At 37.6% G+C, this 19365-nt stretch overlaps 1 protein-coding gene across 3 annotated transcripts in view; it reads right to left on the reverse strand.

Annotated features, from left to right (window-relative positions):
* The window catches only part of Corin (corin serine peptidase), a 77122-nt gene that overhangs the window by 7592 nt on the left and 50165 nt on the right, over positions 1–19365 (reverse strand). For 2 of the 3 annotated variants that reach the window (XM_089235924.1, XM_089235925.1), the window contains exons 2-10: positions 15267–15400; positions 12439–12613; positions 12263–12307; positions 10746–10988; positions 9143–9289; positions 6909–7013; positions 6674–6784; positions 5607–5748; positions 3771–3884 (exon numbers count right to left, since the gene is read on the reverse strand). In XM_089235924.1, the coding sequence (XP_089092050.1) occupies positions 3771–3884; positions 5607–5748; positions 6674–6784; positions 6909–7013; positions 9143–9289; positions 10746–10988; positions 12263–12307; positions 12439–12613; positions 15267–15383 (1199 nt within the window). In that variant the 5' untranslated portion in view covers positions 15384–15400. The remainder of the gene's footprint in view (positions 1–3770; positions 3885–5606; positions 5749–6673; positions 6785–6908; positions 7014–9142; positions 9290–10745; positions 10989–12262; positions 12308–12438; positions 12614–15266; positions 15401–19365) is intronic. The other variant, XM_089235926.1, reaches the window with a different exon arrangement.

Genomic DNA, 19365 nt, shown 5'->3' on the forward strand with positions numbered 1-19365 from the left:
TCATAAAAATATCGATCACTGATTCTAAGAGCTGACCCAAAGAAAGGGTGCCGTTTTGTTCCATATTATAATACAGTTCGTTAGATAGAAATTTTGACTAAAAGTTACAACGCCAGTTTTCGCATCAAAGTTTAGTTTAAAGAACCATTTAGTACAGAGTTTGAGTATATGATTCTGTGAATTATTTATTCTATCCCTACCACATTAAAGAGCATGTTGAAACATATCAAATGGCACTGGGAGACTTCCTATAGCAGGCTGGGGTGAGTTCATCTATCTGTAAATTCTTATTTCTCCAATTTTGAGAATTTCATTTTAGCCCTCGGTCAGTTTTTGTCTTTTATAGCACTCCTTACTGAAAAAAAAAAAAAATTGCGTTTCTTCTAATAAACGGGATTTCGGAACGAATTATCTTCGTTAGCCGAGGTATCATTGTATTGTGGAAGAACGGGGGGAGGGAACAACATCCTTCTAAACTATAGTCGTGCAATGCTTGAAACTGATGCTTAAAAGATTTTCACATTGTAAAGCACATGCAAGTCTTTTCTCCTATGAGTGGGCTGGCACTTTCAGGAATGAATGTCCTGAAACCATGTATGTTTCTGGATAAGATCTTAACGAATGTCCTGTAAAGACAGCTACATCCACGTGTTGAAAATCTGAGTCTAGTCTTTTTGCTATGGGGGCCCTATAACTGCCGTTTGAATTTCAAATTCCAACCTGGTCCGATTTTTCACAAATATTGAAAGAGTAGATTTGGACATGCCGTATGTTAATGCCACGTTGTTTTTATTTACTCCAGAATAAACTTCAGAAATGATCTTAAGTTTTTCTTTAATCGAGAACTGTTTCCTTTCGAGGCCACTCACTTTGAAACAGGAGAAATATGAAACATTCTTAACGCGTAGCCATAACTGGCTTATACCACACATTTTATTTCTTTTTTTCATTCACAGAATTAGTTAAAATTTCTCTCTTCGGGCAAGCCATAGAAGAACAACTCTTCTTCCCCAACATTTCAGCAAATTAATTCTCTGAAACTGATTTTACGGCATCAGTTTTGGAACTTCCTGTACTCTTTCGTTGATTTTCAGAAACCTGTTTTTGAATTCGTTATAACGGAGTTTTCATTTCGTAATATGGGAATTCGCAATACATTATTCCTATGTAAACTTATTCAAGGATTAGTAAAGCATTCGTTAAACGAGATTTTCACTATAATGGTATTCGTTAAATCGAGGTTCTACTGTATTATGTACCATTTATTGTAATTTGACAAATAAAACAGGAAAATGACTAAACTATTACAACATTTTGATTAACCCCCCTCCCCCCCCCAGTAAAATAATATCTGATAACATCTTTACACGTATATCTATTTCTCGCACAACATCGTAAGATAGTGGAATCAACAGGCATCGAACCCCGTAGATGAAATCTAAGCTTCACAGAATTCTTAACAAAAGAAATTCTTATGAATATAAGGCTCGTGTATATACCATAATATAAACACTATTATTATTCATAAGATGGCGAAGAAGAAAATATATATAGAGGGATATATCACATTCTCTCTCTCTCTCTCTCTCTCTCACGGCTTTCACAAGCTCTAATTTCATCCGAATTTCCCATGCATATTTATCCCAAAGAGACAAAGAGAGACAGCCCTACGTCAGAGCCGTGTACATATCCTCTAACTCATCAGCATTTTTCAAATCCATATCTTAGGGTAAGCCAACCCCCCCCCCCCCCCCCGCCATCTTGAATTCCTTCGAGGAAAATATATCGCACACCACACAGAATTAATGAAAATATTTATAAAGGAGATGGTTTTTCATGGACCGGACGGATTAATGGGATTTGTTACGAGTTTCATTCAATGTTAAGAAAGCCGTTATGGGACATCTTTATTAATGTTCTCTCCCCCCCCCCACACGGTAGACATCTCGAAAACAGAGGTGACCATAAATCGCGGTGCGTATGAATACTTTTATGCATAATGAATTCAAAGGTAGAATAATGAATGGAGTAGACAGCTTTACGGTGAATGCGATGGCTGTTGGGAATTCCCGTAGTAATAACAGCTCCCAATATCATTTGAACGCGGATAAGACGTCATTCAGGAATATAAACTGTATTGGTAAGGTGCCTAGAGAGACGGGCGGACCCGAAAATTTACCTCCGACATTTCGTTCCCCAGGACGTTTCTCCCCAGCACATCTCGCCCCCGGACGTTTCGTCCAAGACATCTACCCCAACGTCCCCTGACATTTGGCTTGGCATTTGACATTCCTCCCTGGACAATTTGCTCTGGGAGGGGGGAGCATGTGAGGGGATGAGTGACCGCATAAGTGACTGTATGAGTGACCGAGTGACCTTATTAGTGACCGAGTGAGTTGGTGAACGTCCTGGGACGAAATGTATCGAGATGAAACATCTGGGACGAAACATCGCACACCAGCAAGAATAATGTCACAACTCAAAAAACACCTGAAATTGCAAAATAAAGAAAATAAACTACACTTTTTCAATACAAAAGGTTGTCTACTAGAACGAAACTTTTGCTGCTTAGCGGCCAGTTCTATAGCTACAGGAATCTGAATATTACTGACGTGTAGAGAAAAAAAATCGTTGTTTTGAATATGGAATTGACTCAGATTTGTGAATTTTTGAGTTGTGATGTTATTCTTGCCAGTGTGCGATATGTCGGGGGGTTAAGTTTCCGCGTAAACCGGACGGACTCATAGTTTTCGATCTTTGAGCGGCAAAACCAGTTTTTTGTTCAATGTGACGTCTAATCGTTAAAGAAAATCTTCATGATAAGCATATCAATAGTCAGTGGATAGCCAGTTGAAACCCAGGTCGAGTCGTCATCCGCCATTTCTGTGCAGTATAACGTCAGTATTATTGCTGCAACCGATAGCTGCTCCCCATACTGTTTTTTAAACAATTAGACGTCACTTTTACGTCACATTGCGTAGAAAACTGGTTTCTTCCACCCTCGATAAGCCCGCTAGGATATAAAGTCGTCTTATGTATCAGTCTATATCGATAATACTGACGTCACATTTCGCTCATAGATGATGAATAAGTCAACCTAGGATTTCACAGAGGCCCTGGGAAAAGGCATATTCCTTCTGTTGCTCCGATGAGCTTTTCTGAGGAAAAAAAGCTGCGAGTGCTTTTCTGGTGTTTACGTACATCTGGGAGAAACTGATACCGAAGTTGTTGCGAAATTGATAGGAACAGGATATAAGCAGGTGGTCGAAGAAGAACCTTTGCCATGCTGGAAACAAAACATTCTGAAAACCACTACGATAGTAATTTTTTCTGAGGTTAAACTTTTTTATAAGGTAACAATAAGGTGAAGTAATAATTTCTGTTTTTGTTTTAATAAGGTTACGGAATGAATGCTGATGCGCATCCACATCGAAATGGCGGAAACGTCCTATAGTGGGCGTTTTTTCAATATTCATTTATTCATCAGTTTTGATGAGCATATATTTTAAAACAGTGGTTGAAGTGTGATGATTGAATAATTGTTCTGTTGTAGACCTGTTGCTCACTGTGGTGAGACTTGCTACAAGATGGACACGCTGAAAAAATTGCGTTAAGGCCGTCCCGTCAGTGTCACGTTACGTACCTCATGCAGATCCGTTCTGCTCTTGAATTATGCATAATATACATAAAACTTTTCATGTAAAAATAAATGCATTTTTAGAAACTATTAAAATATCTATGAAATACCCATCAAAATCATCAGTGTTTACCGGCTGCTGGTGAACATTGTCTTCATCTTGGTTGTCATTGCTGTGGGAGTGTCTTCGCCATTGGACATTTTATTTTCTGATGCTTCGAATCTAAGTCTAGTTTCATTGACGGATCTGTTTTATTTTGTCGCATGAGAGAAGAAAAAGTAAGAGTTAACGTGATACATACACTCATTTCATACACAAGTATGCAGTGAAACCTCGATATAACGATATTCTGCGTGCCAAGAAAAATATTGTTGTAGAGAGATTATCGCTACATCGAGAGGCAACATTATCATTCCGTGCCACCAAATTTATGCTTGCTGTTGTTGGCACCTTTTCTAAATCTTCGTTGTTTAGTACCATCAGAACTTGCGTTTAAAGTATTTATTCCTCGAGGAAAACTAATTAATTAGTTGATTAATGAAATTCATTCCAGTTGCATTGCTCTTGTAAAGAAGTTTACCGTATTGGACTTTTGCGTCTTACATTACGTATTAACATTTTCGGTGATCATGTGGTGCAAAACACCGATGTTATTATAGACGCTCTTGGAAGAATGAAAACAGGTGACGAAGTCAAAATTAAATTCAAGACGATTTTGAGCAAAATCTTGAAAAAATATTGTTGTAGCGATTTCAAGATCTCTTAAAAATATCGTTATAGAGGGATTTATCGTAGGATATAATTCTATTGAGAGGTGTTTAATATTAGACTATAGAAAATTCCAAACAAGAATTCTATCTTTAGAAGAATTCTAAATTAGAAACAAGAATTATATGAATTACACACGGCATATGAATTAGCCGTCGCCATGACGTACCTATTACGTCACTCGACGGCATATGAAGTCCGGGTCCGACGTACTGATTACATCGTTCGGCGTTGAGGGGTGCACACGGGCGGCAGCTCAGACACCAGAGTTTTTAAGATTTTCCAGTATTAAAATGTGACGTCATGCTTTTGAGCCATACCTTGATGAAGAAGATGGTAAGAAAATTCAAGGGTACAGACAGAACTCGGGACCGTAATACCAGAAACAAGAATGCATTTCATCCCAAAGGCCAAGTGTGCATTTTAGTCCATTAATTTTTCCGGGACGGTCAAATAAAGGCAGAGGAATAATTTGGTTATTCACTTATCTGGTCCCTGCATCACCAGAAAGATCTTTTAAATAAACTTCTTAATAACAATCGTCTTATTATACACCATGGGATAAGTAAATGTAAGTACTCACATCAATAAGAACTGTTTTGCGGATTAAGTTATCTAATATAACAAATGATTGAGAAATGCGTGGAGATACGGGGAGAAAGGAAGGGCAATGCCTTTTAACATCAAAGATGTATGCGGGTGACCTACATATATGTATGCATGTATTGACATCACCGGGCCCCCTCCCCTCCCAGACCTTCGAGTTTTTCTCCGCGTGTGGATCCAGAACGATTAAATAAGTCTAAACCAAAAAACGTACTGTCAGCGACATTCTGTTGAATAAACAATGATGTGCGGCTTTGCACTAAGAAACATCAGGTTTATACCAGGGTCCCTTAGGAAAATGCACCGCAGACTTCCCACCAGTTTCGTCTTTAGAGGTGGGCGGCAGGTAAGCTCAAGCCAGCCATGAACTTACAGCATTATAAAATACATTTATTTCAAAATAACATTCACAGTCATTGCCAATTCAGTTTTATAAAACACCTATGTCTAAGCGTTTAGGTATATTTCTGCGTAACTCGTCTTTTCGGGGTATGAAACGGCGGTAGATAGGTGGCTCATCTCGATGAACCGGGATAGAATACGTTTCACCAATTCACATACGAGAGAGAGAAGCTCTGTCTCATACATACATACCTATACCCAAGAGCGAAGCAAGCCTTTGTGCTCATTTTTGACGTATCCCACTGATTACCACAAACGGGCTGCCAGCTCTTGGACTCCAAAGAAAACGCTTCGAGTCGGCCTTCATCAGCTCTTTCTGTCTTATTCAGGCGAACTTTATACGAAAAAAAAAAATCATTAAGATAATTATATTAAATAATTTAAATACTTTTTCAATAACGGAATGCAGTTTCCTTACTGTACGGAATTTTCAATTTTTAACGGAAATAGAATCAAATCAAACTCATACATGAGTATGAGGTACAATAGACTCCGGCCTGTCCGGCCTAATGTAACGGGACGGCGAGGCTGGGAAAAACCGGATAGGCCGGAGTTTTATAAATACAGTGCTCCCTACCCCTCCACCCCCATACAATAAAAATATCTTTTTATACCAAAACCCGCTGATATTCGTATTTTCTGATCTCGAAATACAGGCGAGTACTTAATAAATGTTTGTTATGCACTTCTGAACTGTTTGAAAATTTACTACAGGAAGCCCAAGGACAAAAATATTGCACACATTTCTAGGCAAAATTTATAACGTCTAACTTAATTGCAGGAAATATAAAACCATGTATACTGTACAGCAGTGCTTTTCAACGGACCTCCGTTGGCCCGTGGGATAATTTTCATTTACTATTATTGCGTGAATACACATTTAGACACATTTAGTGTTTGAAATCGTAATTTACTGCTTAAATTTTTTATTATATGAAAATGATAAAATGATAAAAACAACACATTTTGAATTTCAAGGAGAAGCAGCGTGAAAATTGACCTTCGGTACAAGAGGTCCACTACATCGAAAAAAGGTTGAGAAAAACTGCTGTACAGTACAAATGCGCACACTTTCAAAATGAACAAAGCATAAACGTAAAATGTAGGCTAAGTTCTTACAAAAATTATTTAAACTTATTTTACTGTTCATTGATAAATAATGATTAGACAAATATGAAAAGTTAATATTATAATTCATTAATGTGCTATCGTTTTTAAACTAGGCGGGATATAGTCTAGAGTTTACTGTATTTACTTACGGCATCGTCTTTCGTCTCTACCATCGGAGCAATCTCTGATACCATTGCAATACATATCCTTGTCGATGCAAGTATCATTTCCGCAGTAGTACTGATCAGCTGTGCAATTGCCTTAAAAAAAAAAGTAGAAAATGATTCGATGAGGATTTTCCCTAGTTTTTAAAAGAAAATTCGTGTACTTTTTTCACGTATGTCTAATTGACATCAGGAACAGAAGTTAATCTGCACACTTAACTGCAATTCGCTTCATCCGTTTCGTCCGAACAATCCGAGAATCCATCGCAGACCCAAGACTGTGGAAGACAGAGCTTCTTGTCGCACCTGAATCCTCCTCTGCAAGCTGCAACATCCAGCGATAAAAGATAGAGTTGGGATTCAATTCTGTATATATAACGCTGAGGATTAAATATCATTGCAATTGATTGCAATCTTTCGCAGCACTAAAATTAGCGACTGCTCGGGATTGATTTACTAAACCACTCAGAGGCATTTACGAGATATTCTGTCTGACCTTACGCTTTATATTTCGGATATGCCGAGATAACTCTTATTTCTTTACGGGCCGTTCAAGGCCATCAGCAGATTTTTAGTAATTTTTACCCTCCCCCCGTCAGTAAAATTTTGTCAGCTCTGTCCCTACTTCCTAACGCATATTGGGATCGGAGACTTATGATGGGGGGCTCCTGCACCTCCCCTCCAGGCGATCAATGGATGGCAAAATATTAAAAAAATATTAAAATTTCGGAAGAAAATACCTTTATATATGTTATTGTAATCAATTTCTGTTAATTTCAATGCTATTTGAAAGCTAAGAACTCAAAATTTCTTTTTGAGAAATTCATTGCGATCCACCCTCTAAGCTATATATATGCTAAACCTGCGACCCGCGGATCAAATGTGATCCTCGGAGTTATCGGATGTGGCCACTCCGAACCTAATTTTTTAAGAATGAACTAAGCGGCACAATTCCAGAGCATCTAAGTAGCCCGTGGCACATTTTCAGATTACTTAATTGACACAGTTCGTACTATACGGTTCACTTACATGTACCGCGACACAGTTCCTGAACACTTAAGCGGTCCGTGGTACATTTATTGATTTTTGAGTGACATATGGCACAGTTTTGGAACACTTAAGCGGTCCCCAGTGCAGTTCTACATCACTCATATTACCCGCGGCACATTCTCAGATAAGTGATACGCGACGTAATTAGAGATCACTTAAGTGACGCGTAGCACAGCTCCAGGGCACTTAGGTGGCCTGCAACGCATTTCTAGAGCACTTAAGCGGCCTGCGACGCATTTCTAGATCGCTTCAAGGATCCGCGGAATATTTAGAGATCACTAAAGTGGCTCTATAGACGACTTATCAACCGGGAGAATCTTAGTTCAGGTGCCCACAAACTAGGAAAAGGATTTTCCCGTTTTTTTGTCACACTCAGTAAAGATGCCATTAAAAACATTTCATATGTTTATAAAGGGTGGTTGATGACATAAGCATCATTCAAACCCTCCTCCCCATCTTATTTCCTTGGAGGAGGCATAGAAGCTTCTATTCCTTAAAGCTTATTATTAAGCCTAGTATTAGCTCTTTCGCTCCTCTACGCTTTTACAAGGTCAGAGTCTTTGTCAGTAATGGTCTCACTCTGTGTGTTCTCAGCAATCCAAATATACAAAATCAAGCCGGTTTTACAAGGATGCATCCGCGTATGAGAACATTGCTGCTGTTGGACAGGTGCTTCCTCGATACACCGGCTGAGATTTATGCATGCATTTGTCAGACTACTACTACTGTACTTAATCGTACACGTACCTCATACATATTCCTTTGAAGAATTTCTGATGAATCGGTGCATGCCGGAATGTATTGTGTATGTATATGTGTGTCGCCCCCAATGTATTTATGTTGTCAGAGATGTGCTTGTTATGTGTTCTTGCTGGTGCTGTCATCTGTTTTCTATATTATGAAATAAAGGTAATAAATGCTGGAATTTTCCTGTTATGTAAGTATTATATGGAATGCCCGCCTGCTCTCTGTGGAGTGCCTTTTTCAAATGGGAGACCATCTCGCATTCCCGCCAGAGTGGCGTAGTGGTAAGATGCTCGTCTTCGACTATGAAGGTTACCGTCAAGGTCTACGAATCCTGACAAAGAACGTCAAAATCTTTATGTTTCGATCCTGGGGCGACCACCGAGAAAGATGGTGCCTTCATTTCCCACTCAACTCAATTGGTTGGAAATTTCCGTGTGGAGATATATGACTGGAGTTGGTGTGCGGTAAAGTAGTAGCTCGCATTTCCGAATTCGTATTTGTCAGACTGATAAATCTGGTCCAATCAGCGTTCATTTCCGTGGAATGTATTACCTAGATGCCCCTTGGGAGAATGTTCTGATTTCATGTTTGAAAACCGTCATATTAGCAAAAGATTGATAACGACAGAGTGAAAATTAGTTTTAAAATGGTTATTACCTTGAGTTGATCTTTCCAAGATTTTCATTTCTTGCATCCCGACGCATACTTCAGGATCGGAAGAATCCGGAAGCGTTTCGCAGTTCGATCCCGGTGGCCACGACACGGAGAAGACATCCAGAAAAAAATTGCACCTCCTCTTAGTTTCTGGAAAAATCAAATATATCAATCAATCGTAAATGTACAAATTACGGCTGAAATTTTTATATAGTTTCAAGTATTAATTGCACCAAAAAACACATACAAGAATATGAATAATACATAAAGTCGAGCTAAAACGTTACAACCACATGTAGGGGAGGCAGAAACCTGTAGGCCTACGACTTCTGGCAAACATACGAAAATATTTTAAACAAAACCTAGGCTCCTGCTTTCACTGGCAGGGGCTTTATTATCACCAACATCAGGTGAGAAAAGAGATTTATGACTATACACACTTAAGAAAAAAAAATTGATCATTATGGCTTGGGCCACGATTTTTACATGAACAAAATTTGAGGAGACTGTTTAAATGGAATCTATTTGTGCTCCTTACTGACAAAAATCTTTAACTGTAGGACTTTTTACGAATACTTTGCCTAGCACCCTCCCAAATCAAAATCGGGTCCTGATTGCCAAATGACACTCAAGTAGCATTATATGAAAGATCATTATACAGCAGTTACTATAACCCAAAATATGTAGCAAAAAACAGATAGGTGGCACTTCGAATCGTCGGCAAGGGATGGGACGTCCAGGATATAGTCTTTAATTGTCTTGTCCACATAGGAATGGTATTGATAGGGACATCAGGGGGATATCACATGTGAATTTGAAACAGGGCTGTCCCAAGAGCATCATAAGCCCCCCCTCTTCCCGGGTAAAGTGATGTTGAGGGTCCTCTGTTTGGCTTGAACCACTAGCCTGCTAGTTTACGTACTTGCTCTCTTAAGTCATAATGCCACATCACATAATCACGGAGCCCTCATATGCACCCGAGGTTCCAGGGCTGGCCCATGCTTCAAGACGGCGATGGCTACCGTTGTTTGTCTTAACGTCGATATTTTCCTCTTAGCTCTGTTTTTTCTGCACTCTTGGCTCACACTCGAAGAGCCTGGTGGTGATGATATGGAAGTGATGTTCTGTGATGTCATTCCCCTCTCTGGCTTTAATCAATAGCCTGCCAGTAATACATACCTGCTCTCGAAAATCCGAGTGCCAGATTACATAACCACGAGGCTTTCATATGCATCAGAAGCCCCCCCCTTGGCCGTTCACAGGTGGGCCCACGCATTTAGACGGCAGTGACACAAAAAGCTGATACAAACTGTTCATAGTACGCTGTAGAATTTGGACATACGTAAGAAAACGAACATCAGATTAGGTAGATGGTTTCATTTTTTGGTTCAACCTCGTACACAAGATTGATATCACTAGGATGGAAACTCGTAATTAGTCAGTTGCTCATTACCTAATTTTTGATTCATTTCAACAGTGAGTGAAATAGGAAACGATTTGATGTAAATATTATAATATTTTTTTCTACTTCAGCAGTTTATGAAACTAGGCAAAAATTATATCAATATAAAATGACTATGCCACCTCGCGTATTTAATCGACTCACCTTTGCATAGGGACTTGCATGGAGGAACGTGCCGTCCACCATCTATGCACTTGGGAGCATAAAGTGAGCATAGGAAGAGCGGAAGTAGCGGGAAGCACTTCACACTTATGAGCGGCTCGTACATTCCTATGTGATCGCTGGCGTTGTTTTGCGAGGACTGGCCCAGGGCATTCGGGTACAGGGTGTAAGAGTATGGTATTTTGTACTTGTGGCATAGTGATATCCGTAAAGAAAGGCAGTTCTCTGTAGCGATAGATAATAATCGAATTAACAATATATAACTCTTCAATAACATAATACATATACCAATATTCCAAAATTTCAGTAAAAGCATGTTTAATGGTACAACATGGATTTTTTAAGAGATGAAATCCAATTAATGTGTCATTCATAACTTAGGTACAGATTATCAGTTTCTCGCGATAGTTAACTGAAATAAAATTGCTGGTCAGTAGTGAGATGTTCTTACATATATACAAAGGTGGTTCGGAACGCTTAAGAAAAATCTTTCATGCTTTTGGGACTACTATTACTTGTGAACGTACAATGCACCTCGCGCACATTTCTCGCAGAATTTCTAGCGAATTGGTTACATGCAGGAACGTGTTGTGTGTATATATATGTTACTGTTAAAGCCCGAAGTGAGGCCAATTCACGAAATGGCTGAAGGGTATGGCTGAAGTTCGATTTTCAGAAATGATTCGGTCTTTGGTCGACCAATTCGCGAAGTGACCGGTGATCCCTGACCAAAATTCGATGTGCAGTCCGGTAGGTGCCAAATCCATTTTTTTTTTCATCGCTAACGTGTTATACACGGCTATATACGGGATGTCTTGTAAGTACAAGCACGGCCTTTATCTCATCAACCGCACATCGTAGAAGTATGATTCCAATTTAAACATACTCAACAGGCGTTCAAAAATTACCCTGTTTTGAGAGTGAAAATACAGTTTGTAACAAAAAAAAAATTAAATTTTTATACGTTCCCCCTTCCAATTAGAAAGTTGTTGCCCTGTCTCTCATGATGCCAAAAAAGAAAAAAAAAATCCATGTTTCTAAGTGTAATATTCACTGAGATATTCTCAAATTCGAAAAACGGAGGAAATTTATCAGACTTACCAACTTTATTTGGGAATTATGCATAATCACCGGTGAAAGTGATAAATGTAGTGATGTTGAACTTTCTTTATCGAGACGATTGATGATTATGCTTAACCACCACGTATCATTTTTTGCATACAATACATTAAAATGTATAGGAACCAATTGGACCGAAGCCAAACGTCTTATAAATGTTAGTCTTATAAACGAGGTTCCACTGTATATCGTACCTCCCCTTTAGCGAACACTCCCCGTTAACGGATAAAATTTTTGGCCCCATGGGTGTCCGTTATCGAGAGGTTCTACTGTATACTCGGAAGAAATCGTAAATGTAATTGCATTTTTCTCACGAAATATAAAAGTGTACATATTAAAAATAATTTTTATTATTTAGAAAATGAAGAGTCTGTACTTACTTTGGGCTTGTGCTGGCATCTGTACTTCCACGGCTTGTGGTATGACTGAAATTAATGAATAATAATAATAATAATAAAAGAATAATAAAAATTTTTCAAATACTTGGTTAGATAATAATAAATAATTTGATAATTCTGATCCACTATAAATTGTAATCTTCAAAGACAAAAGAGACCTTTTATACCTTTCAGGTACCATAGAAGTAAGCACAGCAAAAGCAGAACCAAGGCAATTACTGTATTTGACAGAATCAGGCATATCTTCCAACGTCTTCTGGATCGAATCTCGCCTTTCAATGAGTTGCCGGCGCTCGTGATTCCTACTGGTACTTCTTTAGCCTGGTCAGGAATCTACAAAGAAATTAGAATTTATTATTACTATTATTCCTCTAATACAGTGGGTTCCCAGACTGTGCTTCGGAGATATTGGTGCTTGAATGGCAGAACTTATTTTAAATCTGTATAGGTGCAAAATTAATTTCGATGTAGGCGTACGTATTTGTACGTCTCCCTTCACAATTTTCTTGTTTTGTGGTTCAAATTATTTGTAATAATTCACTGCGACACTTCGTGTTCATCAGTATAGATCCGGGGTGATCTCTTGATGAATTTGTTTTTTCCCATCATCATGAAGCATTTCGTCATGATTAATAAACGTTTTCATAAAAAAAGAAGCGAAAAACCACAGTATGTTCGAATTTACAAATACAAATTCAAATACAACGCCACAACAGGCAAAACGCCCAATGAAGTAGCTGAGAAAAAAAAATGCCCATAATAAATATGATTATTATATATTTCAAAAATACAGCAACCAAATTAAAAATGCAATTACAAACAATATATATACATGATGAAATATTATACACTGCCCATAAGAAGCACAAGTCGAATAGAAATAGACTTATTCACGTAAAACATTTGTTGGTGCTTCTTCGAAAACGCAGACTACCTTCAATTTCTTCTCTTTTAATTTTTGTGTATGCATTCAGAGAAATTTCTCATTTTTTTAAAGCATTTCTCTCTCTCTCTCTCGCCCTACATAAATGCACTTTTGCGTTTTCTCCGACCCACTACCTGCAAGCATTTTGGAGCTCTTCAACTGATATACTATTCAAATTGCCATTTAGACCAGTGGTCTTCAATGCCTGGCCCGCGGAGCGTTTTGTCATGCCCTGCTGATCAGTTCAAGAAAATGATTGAAAATATTAGAAGACAGTTAATTAATGAAATAAAGATTTTCGGAATTAATGAAAGAAATAACTTCAGAATTAGTGAAAAAAATAAATTATAAATCAATGAAAGAAATAATTTTGCTATTTGTTATATAGAAACTATTACAATTAATAAAAGAATAATTGCATAATAATTGAAAGAAATGATTTCAAGGTTTTTTGAGAAGGAAATAATTTCAGAATTTTTGAAATAGATAATCACAGAATTATTTAAAGGGATTTCAGATTAAAATTTTTCATTAATTTTGCTTTGCAGCTTTTTTTTTTTTGGTAAGAGGTTGTTGATTTCTGCGGAGTCCTCTCTCGCAGGGAACAGGCAGGCCTAAAACATGATATTCTGCACTTACATATCAACAACTTATAAGAGCTTAATAAATCATGAATAAGTACCAAAATACCGAGTGGTGATCGCGTATATTTGATTCTAGGTACACTTTTAGACATAGTATTACTTATAATATTTATAAGTCACTAAATTTTTTAATGTTTTTATATACATTATTCACAGCCATGTATGTTTTTCATTAACTAAATGCCTTTCTACTACTTAGTTGATGAAAATTTCTTTTCTATCTCACTTAGATTTTAAGATAACACAAAAAAGTTTCTCAATTTTCCACCAGGTGGCGTTCTAACCTTTTTTTTATCATTTGTTATGCACTCATATTGCTATACCACTATGCTACTTTCATGCTTCCATCTGCCATATTTTAAGAGTTATTCGATATTATGTGAAATTTCCAATGTTCTTTGTTTCTCTGGAATGGTAATCTTTTTTGATCCCGGGCATCCCAAAATGATTATTAGAGGTAGAAAATGGTTGTAAGAGACTACGCATACGTAACTATATACGAGATCTTCAAGTGGTCGTAACTTTTGAATGGTTGAAGATAGAGCGATGGAAGAAGTAAGTGTCTGGGTATATTAACCTACACGATAACAGAAACCAAAACACCCCCTAGTGGAAAATTCTTGAACTTTTTACCTTGTCTTGGCAAATAAATGGGCTTTGAATAAAATTACAGCTTAAGTTCGTGAAATTCCATTTAATGAGATTATAATACATAAAACCTACTCAGAATGTGTACGCTGATTTTTCAAAACTTTTGACATTTCATACCATTTGCTACTACTACTACTACTATTAACCACTAAAGCCTCATATACATTTCTTCAAATTTTACGGGCTAATTTTTTTCGATATAAAATTGAGAGTTGCAAATTTAAGCAATTTGCAATTTTTGACAGTAAATCACACAAAATATTTGATTTTTTTACATTTCCTAAAAGTATAACTTTAAACAGGTTAGACTAAAACTGGATTAAAGCTGATAATTTCTCATACGTAGCCTTAACTCTGCAATGCTCCATAGATTTTTATTACTTTTGGAAACTTTCCAAAATGTGAAAATCTGTACCGATAATATATAGGGTTTTCAACGAAGACTATCGTAAAGAAACAAAATCTACAGTTAATTCTGAAATCAGAATTAACGTAAGTATACAGAAAATATCAGCAAAGGGAGCGAAAATTCATTTGTGGTAGTAGCACCTCTCCAAAATAATAATTGGAACAAATATAAAAATTAAAATTTTTAACTAAAAATAAGTCTATTAGTAAAATTTGCGCCTCTTTCTGTTACACCGATTGGTGTTTGAAATTTTTCACGTTTGCCATTTTTTCATGTTATATATAAAGTATCATTCTTCTATAGCAGTGTTGCCACTATTAAAAACACAGCCTAGGTACAATGTGTCTGAAAACTTACTCTCTTGCTTCCGTCAATGGCAGCGCCAGCAGCAGTCGTAGGTGAAAGTCTCTCAGACTTGGAGGACACCTCGTCTAGTTTTGATTGCGTATCGTCTTCACCAGGGCTACAGCTCATCTTCCCAGTGCTTTTGGCTGAAAACCAGAAAAACATCGATATTATTTTCTGAAATTAAAACACGAACCTCGGGCTCCTCAAATCAGACACATACGCACAGAACCCACAGGGTGCTCGCCAACTAGACCACGGATTCAAATACAGGGTGCGCCTGAACTCACGGCCAAACTTTAAAGGAGGGTGAAATATACATAAAGAAGCATTATATGTATAGCATTGTGTGATCAGAAATGAAAAGTGTTAGTGGAGGAACTCTGATGAGGTTGTTGCAAAACTTTCAGTCGCTGCTGCAACTGTTCGTGATATACTTAGCATCTGCGAAAGGGTACGCTCATCACTTTTTAGACGCTGTCAGGCCTGTATCTATGTTGGTGGTGATGGTACATCTGAGCACTTACAGTAATTATTAATGTAAATAAAAAGTGTTTTTTTTTCCATTTCCTCAGAATTTCGTGTTTTTCCGTCAATACTTTTCATTTCTGACTCCATATTTCTATACAAAAAATGCTTCTTTATATGCATTTCACCTTCCCTTTAAAGTTTGGCCCATGAGTTCAGGGACACCCTCCTATACTCGAATGTTCTTGAATGAATGCTGGATTATTTGGATTTCTTCGAATGGAATTCAGACATCTCAAATGTCTGAGAATCGAACTCGGGCACCTTAAATGTTTGCGAATGGACCTCGGACAACTCAAAATATGAACTAATGTCTTTGTATATGGATCTTGGATCCTTCGAATGGAATTCGGACTCCTCTTATTTCTCCAAATGAAACTCGGTCACGCCAATTGCCACCAAAAGCTCTCGAACGTATTTTGGACACGTCAAATGAATCTCAAAGATGTCAAATTTTTACGAACGAACCTCGAACTCAAATATCCTCGCATGTCTACGAAAGGATTTCGGACTCCTCCAATTTCTCCGAATGAAACCAGGACACTTCAGATGCCCCCGAATGAAACTCAGACTCAAATATCCTCAAATACCCTTGAATGAATCTTGAATTCTTCGGATGTATATATTTTTAATATAAGAAAGCAGAAACATAATGTACAGATACAAACACATACATAGATACAGACATATAAACGTAAAAAGCATACACTTTATTGACTTCAAGGGACTTTAAATGAATCTTGAATTTTTCGGATATCTTCGAATGAATCTCGGACACACCTCAAATGTTCTCAAACGAAGCTCGTACACTCTGAATGTCTACGAATAGGTCTCGTACTCATCAGATATTTTCGAATGAAACTAGAACGTCAAATGCCCTCGAATGAAACTCGGACTTGAACATCTTTGAGGGGGATCTCAGCCACCTCGTGAACGTCCTCGAATATGTCCTTGAATGAATATGAATTCTTTGGATTCCGATTTATCCAAATGGAAATCAAACACCTCAAAAGCCCTTGAATGGACTCGGACATCTCAAAGATATCCCGGCTACTTCAACAAATGAATATTTTGAGTTTTTTTAAGACAAAAAGTTTGATCATTGATCATTTTTGTTGCACCACGGTCATTTTCTGCACATGAGGGCTAATTAGACCGGGACCTACAATTTATTGCCGAATCCGAACAGCGGCCTTTCCTTTTATATTCAACGAGAGGTTGGTGCGCTAAACCGTTGGTGGGCGCGCTCCCTGCGGTAGCAATCTTTCTCTGTGGCCATATAGCCGTTTCTGTTGTATTCCTGTGTCAGGAAAGTTTCTGACAAGGACGAACTGGGAATCGAACTCGCGACACCTCTAAACATCCTTTGGCACTTCAGGCGAGTATCTTATCGACCTGGACTACCGCGTCCTACGTCAAAAAGATTTGGAATTGTCCAGGTATTCATCAAATGACAGGAAAGATTTTGCTAATGCTGATTCGTCAATGGGATAGTGACCGGCAAGTATTACTGCTCATAACAAAGAGCACACATCTTTCTCCACATCTTGCGTCAGTCTTACAACATTAGTTGAAAAAAAATACATGGAAAAGTTCATATCGTATGTATTTTGGATGGAAACCATTGCTATATTATATATCTTTGGAGAGAACTATATGGCGTTGTTCCATTAAGAAATCTCTCGGAAATGTTCAGGATATTACTTCGAAACTGAAGATTATGTGACGTCTGGAAAAAAAGTCGAGACAACAGCACTGACCAAAGAAATTGGACCTATATAAGCCTAAAAGAAAAGAGAGTGACATTGCAAATGACATTAGAAGCTGCTCTGGGAAAGAAACAAGATTTATCTTCATCATCCACAGAACCGGAGATACAAGAAGGTAGAGTTAAGGCAAAAGCTCGCATGACATTACTTTTAGTTGGCTGTCGTGTCACGTGCTCGATTCTCCGTGGGGAAGTTAATCCACATGACGTCATTGAGGTCACTATTTGGCCGTGAGCGAAAATGTGTGGATAGAAATCCGCATCCATTTCCCGCTTCCACTCCGCGAATGCCCATAGTCCCTGCTACATCTTCTGATCCTCTGGTTTTCGTTCCCATTACGACAACGAAATAATGAGTTTCTCGCAACTTTTAAGACATTATTTATATCGTACAACATGATGATGTTCACTCAACAGATGGCGTTGGTTATTACCACATCTCAGACATGACATACTTCATACATGATTCAGAAGCGCGTTTCTATTCTTATATGATGCTATCAAAGAGAAAAAAGAAATGAGATGTCAGAGTAATATTACATGTCTCATGAAAGTTGCATGTCTATGTGTTGTTGGACATTCCGTACATGAAAGAAATGTCATATTCCATACCAAAAATACCTAAGATAATGAATGCTTCATTAATGTATCCGACTACCTTTCTCAGCATGTTTCTATAAAATGGTACTGGAGTAAACTGGAATAACATTTTTTGATAGAAAGTGTCTCGAAGTGATAAAAAGAATGATAAATTTTGAACTACCTTATGCAGGGCTCGAGTTCCGCATTTATATTTTACTCAAATTTTTATAAATTTTATTTTTTTAAATTTTGGGAAATCAAGAATTTTTCCCTGAATCACATCATATCATTTCCAAAGAGCCCAATATTAGCAAACCATATTAAATATCAATTTTAATATTACATCAATCAGTAACAGACTTTACACATAATGCGCGATACACTTATTGCAATATTAACACAACCCGACAAAAATATGCTTCAATGTGCCTCAGTCTTTTATTCCATTCTTCGAAATCACATCTTTTCGATCTTGAAATAATTTACAAAACAAGAAAGTGTGCATGTTTGGTCAGAGCATGAAATCCTCAAATCTTAAGATTCTGTATATTTGCAGTGAAGAACTTTATGCATCTGATCTTGCAAACACGTTTTCCAGACGAACTGCAACAATGTTCATCCTTGGTTCAAGTTGTCAACACAGTGCCATAAACATTAAATAACACTAGAGGTTTTAGAAGAAACGTTTCCAAATGTTGAAACGGCATTGAATCATCATTGACAACGAATAACCGACATCAAACTTTTCTGGAGAAAGATTATTCTTCTTATTAACCTTTCACCGACAATCCTGAGACATCTCGTCAAACCTGATCTGCTTTATTTCAGCCACCACGAAATATCTGGTCTTCTAATAACGCGTTGACAGACCTGCAAGTGCACGAAAATTCGGGTAAGCACTGTTGGAACTGATATCAGTCACGTGAGTCCAAAAAACTTAGTTCGATTAATATCCGAAAGAGGAGGCATTTTCTGTTTCAGAGAAAAAATATATTCTTCACCCTAAAGGGATATATACTGTGTATATTTCCAATTGAATATTTCCGACGTGATGCTTAGATGCTTTACCAATTTAGTCTCAATATTCAGAAATGAGCTTAGTTTGATTCAATCACGTCCAAACCAATTACGACTGCATCATCCAGACAACACACACACATAAAGATATATTTCTCTAAATAAGAACGTACCGTGTTCGATATATTTCAGACATGAAATACATATTCCCAGACC

This window comes from Pholcus phalangioides, unplaced genomic scaffold, assembly GCF_987345545.1.
Source record: "Pholcus phalangioides strain wild (caught in Gottingen) unplaced genomic scaffold, Ppha-v1.0 ptg000009l_1, whole genome shotgun sequence".
In the NCBI taxonomy this organism is placed as follows: Eukaryota; Metazoa; Arthropoda; class Arachnida; order Araneae; family Pholcidae; genus Pholcus; species Pholcus phalangioides.